This window comes from Mustela nivalis (genome assembly GCF_964662115.1).
Source record: "Mustela nivalis genome assembly, chromosome: 6".
NCBI classification, from domain to species: Eukaryota; Metazoa; Chordata; class Mammalia; order Carnivora; family Mustelidae; genus Mustela; species Mustela nivalis.
The window spans coordinates 3,446,645-3,453,102 of record NC_139025.1 but is presented as its reverse complement, the minus strand read 5'-3'; the positions used below and the strand labels follow the sequence as shown (position 1 = coordinate 3,453,102).

Sequence of the window (6,458 nt, the reverse complement as noted above, 5' to 3'; positions counted from 1 at the left end):
GATGGTTAGTGGAGGGATCATGGATAGATTGTAATGGCGGATGGATTATGGTGGATGAATGATCACTGTTCTCTCCACTCTGTCTCCAGCACCTGGAACAAAGAGTTGGCACACAGAAGGCACTCAGTAAGGCATTCCAGAATGGATGATAGTAGATGGATAGTAGATGATACCTGAATGGGTTTTGAATGACTAGTGAATTATGGCTGGTTGATGGATAGAGGATATCGTGAGGTGGACAATGAGTGGCTAGATATGTGGTGAACAGGGATAAGAGTTGGGTGGATAGTAGATGGCTAGTGAGTGGATGGGTGATGGGTTGTAGTTCATAGAAATATCAATGGAGGAGAGATGGTGATTGATTGGTAACTGAATTGTAGATGGGAAGAATTGCGGCTGATTGGACCAATGGAGTCGAGTGGAGGGGTAGTGGATAAATCTAGATAAATGGGTAGTAGAGAGATGACGGATTGATTAATGACAACCGGGCATATGGTGGATGGATAAATGGAGGGTAGACGAATAGTTGTTCAATACTGACTGAAAGCCGTTAGGCAGGGAATGATGGGTGGGTAGGTGGTGAGTGGATGCACAGTGAATGAATGTTGGACTGATGGGTATTTTCACGGTGTATCCGTGCTCGGCAGGTAGTGGGTGTGGTTGACGAATGGATAGATGCACGGCTGAGCTGAATGCTGGTTGAATCGTGGGCGGTGGTTGGGGTTGGATGGTTAACGAATGTGGGATGGTGGCTGGATGGTGGCTGGTTGGTGGAAGATAAGTGAGGTGGTGCTTAGTGGATGGTGGTTGGCTGAGTGGATGCTGAACGGTGGACTATGGATGTTGGCTAGAAGCTGGATGTTAGATAAGGATGGGGGTGCTAGAGGCTGGATGGAGGAAGGACGCGAATTATGTGGATCAGAGGCTATGCACCCCGTTCTCCGCTGTCAGGTCTGTCCACCGGCTGTCTCAGGACTTCAGTGTTCCTTTTTGGGAATGGGATTGGGGGCGAAGAGGAGCGGGAAGCAGGGCAGTCACACCCCCCCCCACCCCAGTGGCCATCCCACTTGGTTCCCTTCTCTTCACTCCTTCAAACTGGACGGTGTCTTCTTTCCCTGTCTCTGGCCCCACTGACTTCTGACCACCCCTCACCCCGCACCCCAGACCCCCGCCGCCCGCAATTCCTGAACCTCAAACCTGAGGCTTGCGGTCTCAAGGGACAGGGGTCCGGTTCTGGCGGCTGCGGTTTTGTCAAAGGGAGGATGCGTCCGGGGCGCGCTACGGGGAGGCTGGGGCTGGGAGCGCGGGAGGGCCCCGCGGCCAGAGTGTCATGGGGGCCGGCGCGAGAGTGTGGGCGGAGAGCACCGGGGAGGGCGGGCGGCAGCCGCGGAGCGCGAACCCAGGCTGCCAGCCCCGAGCGGAGCCTGGCGACTCGGCGCGAGCATCCAGCGCGGGAGGGTGAGTGTGAGCGAGGCTCAGGGGGCGCCCCCTCCCCATCCTCGTCCCAGCCCTCGCCCCCGGTGCGCCCCGGCTCCGCGGGGCTGGGCGGGGGGAGTTTGGGGGTTCCGAGTCGGAGCTCCCTCGGGAGAGAGGAGGCAGTGGGGGCCGCGCTCAGCTCCTGGCTGCTGGACGCGGGGCTCTGGGCGAGCGCAGTGCGCCTGGGGGCTGTGCGCCTGGGGACCGCACCTGGCCTGCCGCACCTGGCGCCGGCGGAGGTGCGGGCGCGGGGGTGGCGGGTGGCGGGAGTCCCTGGTGGGCGAATGCTGCGGCTGCCGCTGACCCTGGCGGCGCGGGACAGCGGGGAGGCAGCCCTTAGAGACTTGCTGGCTGGCTGGCTGCCTAGCCCCTGGCTGGGCCCAAGGCGACAGTTGTGTCATTTGTCTTTCTCAAGCCCTCTGTCTCTCCGTCTCTCTTCCTCTGTCTGTGTGGTCCCTCTGGCTCTGTCTCCCTCTTCTCTCCCCAGCCCTATCACCTCTGCCTTCTCTCTGTGGCTAGCTGGTTTGTCTGCCTTCCCTCTGGGGTTTTTCTCCAATCTAAGTCCGGTCTCCTGGTCTCTCTCCTGGCTGCCCTGGGCTCTAGCTGAGATTCTGAGTTCTGATATGGGATTCCAGAAGGGGCACATATGGAAGGACTGATGTGGGAGCATCAGCTCCGAGAGAGAGGGTAGGGCCTGGCTCTCTTGGGCTCTGGGATTGGGTGGAGGCACATGGCTCCCTCCCAGCCTTCCCTGGGTCTCAGTGGGACCCGAACCAAACGGAGCTGGGCGTTGGGTGAAAGAAAGCTCATATCCCAGAATAGCAACCCTCGCCCTTTGCTGGGTGCCCGCAGGACCACCTCCCCCACAACCAGCAAGGCTTCACAGGCACTCCATCCCCCAGCTTGCTGCTGTCCCTCTGCCCAGCCCCCTCCCAGCACTCCTGCCCCTGGCCTGGGGCCCCCTGCTGCTTCCCAGCCAGACCCCACCCCCACTTCTGTCTCTGGCCAAGTACAGGTGGAGAGTCAGAGGCTGGTGCCCAGGAGGCCACCAGGGCTTCTCTTCCCAGAGCCCTTGCTGGGCTGTCCCTGGCTGGGCTCCCTTGCCCTTGTGCTGGCCCGAGTGGGCTTGGCCAAGTGCAGAAAGGATGCTGGTTTCCCTTTGGCTGTGGGTATCGAGTGCCCGGCCCCAACTGGGGCCACTCTTGTCCACTCTTGGAGAGGACCTGGCCACCTTTGCCTCTGGCTGACTTGAACCTGACTCCAGGGGCTCCCAGCCTCCTGGCTCAGAAACCTGTTTGGGTCCCCCGATCTCTGTGTCCTCGCCTAGCTGTTCCCTGTCTCAGAACATCCTCTCTCCTCCCCACTGGCCTGGCAGCCTCCTGCTCAGCCATCAGGCCTCATATCAGAGGGCCCTCTCCAAAGAAACCTTCGTGGGTCTCAAGGCTTAGTCAGCTTCTGCTCCACTCCTGCCCCCTGCAACACTGGGCACGCTGCGTGGTGCCCGTCCAGGGTCCCCTCTGATGGTGGGCTTGGGCAGGGAGCAGTGGCACAGGAAGGTCAGCTGAAGCAGGGGCAGTGGGCCAGGGTGGGGTGGGCGCAGGCTAGAGCGGCCGGAAGCTCACAGGAGGAGAGTGGGCTCCAGTACCCGTGCCCTGGCAGACACCTTGTTTCTCCCCTGCCCACCACCCCCGTCTTCACGCACCTCGACAGCAGCAACAACATGACTGACCCCCAGCCAGCCATGCCCGAGCTAAGCCCAGCGGAGGAGGCCGGAGGCCCAGCGGGAAAGGTATGCAGTTGGGGCCCTGGGGTCTGCCAGCCACGGGGGACAGGAGAAAGTCAGCCTCAAGCCCTGGCCTGTGATTTGAGGCATGCCTCAGTTTACTGATCCGTGTGAGTGAGGCAGATGCTCCTCCCTAGAAGTCTGCTGTATAAAGCAACTGGCGGCCGAGCCTCCCTGACTTCCTCGGCACCACTCCTGGACCTCGAGGACCCTCGGGATTGTTCCCCAAAGTGGTCTGCTCCCTGGTGGGTGAGGCAATGCCACAGTCCCCCACCCTGGTCCCCTAGTTTTCAGGGGCTGTGTTGATGCATCCAGAAGGTGAAGTCCCTACATGAGGGGTTCAGTCTTGGTGTCCTGCATTCTAGAGTCAGGACAGTGTCATTGCTGGCACTGCTGGCAGCTGGTGGGGCTAGAGAAGGGGACCAGCCCAGAGTCACACGGGGGCCAGCCTCCCAGGCGGGACAGATGGACACCAAGCCTCAGACCTCCAAGCGCCACTGGCGGGACCTTCCTCGTTCCAGTGGCACACCCTGGGCCGAGGAGCGCCCAGGCTGGGAGTCAGCGGGCCTTCGCAGAGGAGGGCAGGGAGGAGAACCGCAGGTGGGGAAGGATGCCAGAGGCCATGCTGGCAGGAGGAGCCGGGTGGTCCTGTCGCTGGGGCGGGGCAGGCAGGCCCCTGAGCTGCCGATTGCAAGGCGGTCCCAGCCTCATGAGGGAACCCTGCGGTTCTTGGCGAAAATGCCGATTCCTGCCCCCCACCCAGAGAGCCCAGGAAGGTGCATTTCAACACATGTTCAGATGGTTCTGCTGTGGTGGTTCTGAGCCACATAGCCAAGTGCGGCAGCGGTGGGCCCGCCTTTCCTCAAGGCACTCCTTGAGCGGAGGGACGCAGGACATCAGCTGCTGTGGCCTCAGCCGGAGGGCCGTGCAGGAGCGCTGGCCACGCGGGCCTCTCCCTCCGGAGGCCTTGAATGGGAGGCGGGGATGCAGAGGGGACCAGGAGGGCTTGGGGAGGCAGCCCCCGCACACTCTTGTGGGCACCGAACAATGAGCCAAGAGCGAGCCCAGAGAGCCTCCGGTTGCCATGGTAACAGCTTCCCAGCTCCTCGGCGCTGGGGAGGAGACCAAAGGCCCCGCTAGGAAGACCCTAGGAAGGGGCCACAGGGGATGCGGGAGGCGGCTCCAGCGCACAGAAGCCCTCGGCTCGCTCACCAGGTGGCCTTGGCCTCTCTGGCCTCAGGCTCCTGTCTGTGAAATGGACCTAAGGCCTGAGTGCAGATGGATCCTTTGGTGCCCCAGGTGCTGAGTGCTCGGTACCCCCACGTGGTGGGATGGGGGAGGGGTTGGCACACCCACGTCACGCGCACACGTGAAGCTCCCAGTGAACAGAGTGCAGGGCAGGTGTGGGGTGTGGGAGCGAGCAGGGAGCCCCTGACCGCTGCCCGCCCTCCCTGCAGGCTTTGGCAGGTGCCCGGGAGAAGGGCCCCCAGCTGGGCCAGAGGCTGCCCTCAATTGTGGTGGAGTCCCCCGAGGCGGGCTCTGTGGAGAGCGGGGAGCTGCGCTGGCCGCCAGAGGGCGCCCTGAGGGGGTCAGCCCAGACCCAGGGCGCGGCTGGTGAGTGAGGGGCTGCCTGCGGCGCGGGTGGGGGGGAGCTACCCCTCCAGTCTGTGCACATCACGGCCTCCCTTGCCTGAGCTTCTGCGGGGGCACCTGGGAGCCTCGTGGCCTTGACCCTCTCTTTGTCCAATGCCCCCTCCCACGTGCACACGAGGACCCCACCTGCTGTGGTGGACCCCAGGCCCAGCAGAGAAAGGCACGCATTTGGGGTCTGTGGGACACAAGACCCTGTGCTCCTCCCAATTCCAGCTCCTCTCCTCTCCCACCTGATTCACTGCCTGGGGGACAGGTGTGCATTCAGAGGGCCTAGGAAAGGTGAGGGGGTGGGTGCTGGGCAGGCCCGGCCTGGGTGCCCAGGAGGTGGGGAGATGAGCCGTCCTAGTGACAGGCACCCGTGCTGGCCACCAGGGCCTGATTAAAGGCCAAGAGGCTGCCAGAGCCAAGGAAACTTCCAGAAGGAGTGGGATGTGTGGGGAGAAGAGGGGTCTTCCAGGGCCCAGGTGTGAGGCATAGGAGAGACGGCAGGCTGCCCAGTGCGAGCCTCTGTGGAGGGCACTGGGGAGCAAGCTGTGCCCTGGGAAGTCTGTCCCCTGAAGAGGAAATGAATTTGGCCTCCGCTGGGGCTGCCTAGCCCCTACCTGCCCTCCCCCACTTCTCAGAGGTCAGCCCCCAGCAGCTGAGGCCCAGAAGGGGCCTGTCTAGGCCATAACCCCCGCCTTTCCCCAAAGCCCCCTCAATCTCTGTCAGCTTCCGTCTAGGGCCCAGAGCGGCCCCAGGGATCACCCCTTGGGTAACCACTGGAACTTGGGCTCTGGGTGGGGGGAGGGTAGTGTCTCCAGATTGGCCCCGGACTTGCCTTCAATCTGCCACCTTATCGCTCTGGCCCCAGGGGAGGAAGGGCTCCTGCTCCCAGAGCCGGGCCTTGCCTGCCCCCCTTTCCTTGCCAGCCTGTCGGAAATGCAGCCCCAGCAACATGGAGGCCTTGATGTTTCTGCAGCCTCCTCACTGAGGGAAGCACCCGGGAAGGCCCCGGAAGACGCCAGCAGCAAGCATGCCAGCTGCAAGGACCAGGCCCCCCAGGGCCCCCAGTAAGGGGGCAGGACATGGCCTGATTTGGCTGTGCAGGGCTGGGGTGGGGGGCACCCAGCAAACCCTGCTGGCTGACACCTGGGAGGGCCTCGGTCCCTGGGTGGCTGGGCTGATGCTTGGAGAGGGGACAGCACAGCCACCACCTCCTGCCTCCTGGGGTCTGGCCAGGACCACCGCCTGCCCTCTCCTGTCGGCAGCCCGGGATCTGGATCACACCCTCCCTGTCCTGAGGTTTGAAGCAGAAATAAAGGCCCTTCCTGGTGGCTGGTGGACACACTTGCTAGGGCCCTGAGGGGTGGGGAACAGTTTGGGTTTTACTATGGCATTCCAGACAAGGGCCTTGACTTGGAGCCCAGGGTGACCAGGCCAAAGTGCCAAGTGAGTGACTCAGGTGTTTCTACACTGGGGGTGGGGTGGCTGGTGGGGCCGTTTGCTCCTGTGGACTTTGCTCCTCTGGCTCCCCCAGCCTTGGGCCTTCTGCTCTGCTCAGCCT

The 6,458-nt window shown here is 62.7% G+C and overlaps 1 protein-coding gene across 2 annotated transcripts; it reads left to right on the top strand.

Annotated features, from left to right (window-relative positions):
- The first annotated feature begins 1,346 nt into the window (after positions 1-1,346).
- On the top strand, positions 1,347-6,222 carry LBHD2 (LBH domain containing 2). Of its 2 annotated transcripts, none has more exons than XM_082734225.1 (4): positions 1,347-1,458; positions 3,190-3,265; positions 4,717-4,873; positions 5,874-6,222. In XM_082734225.1, exons 2-4 carry the CDS (start codon positions 3,197-3,199, stop codon positions 5,966-5,968), a joined length of 321 nt encoding a protein of 106 aa, XP_082590351.1. In that variant the 5' UTR covers positions 1,347-1,458; positions 3,190-3,196; the 3' UTR covers positions 5,969-6,222. The 2 variants fall into 2 exon arrangements, with proteins under 2 accessions (XP_082590351.1, XP_082590350.1); XM_082734224.1 differs by having other exon boundaries at positions 3,187-3,265.
- Positions 6,223-6,458: the final 236 nt, after the last annotated feature.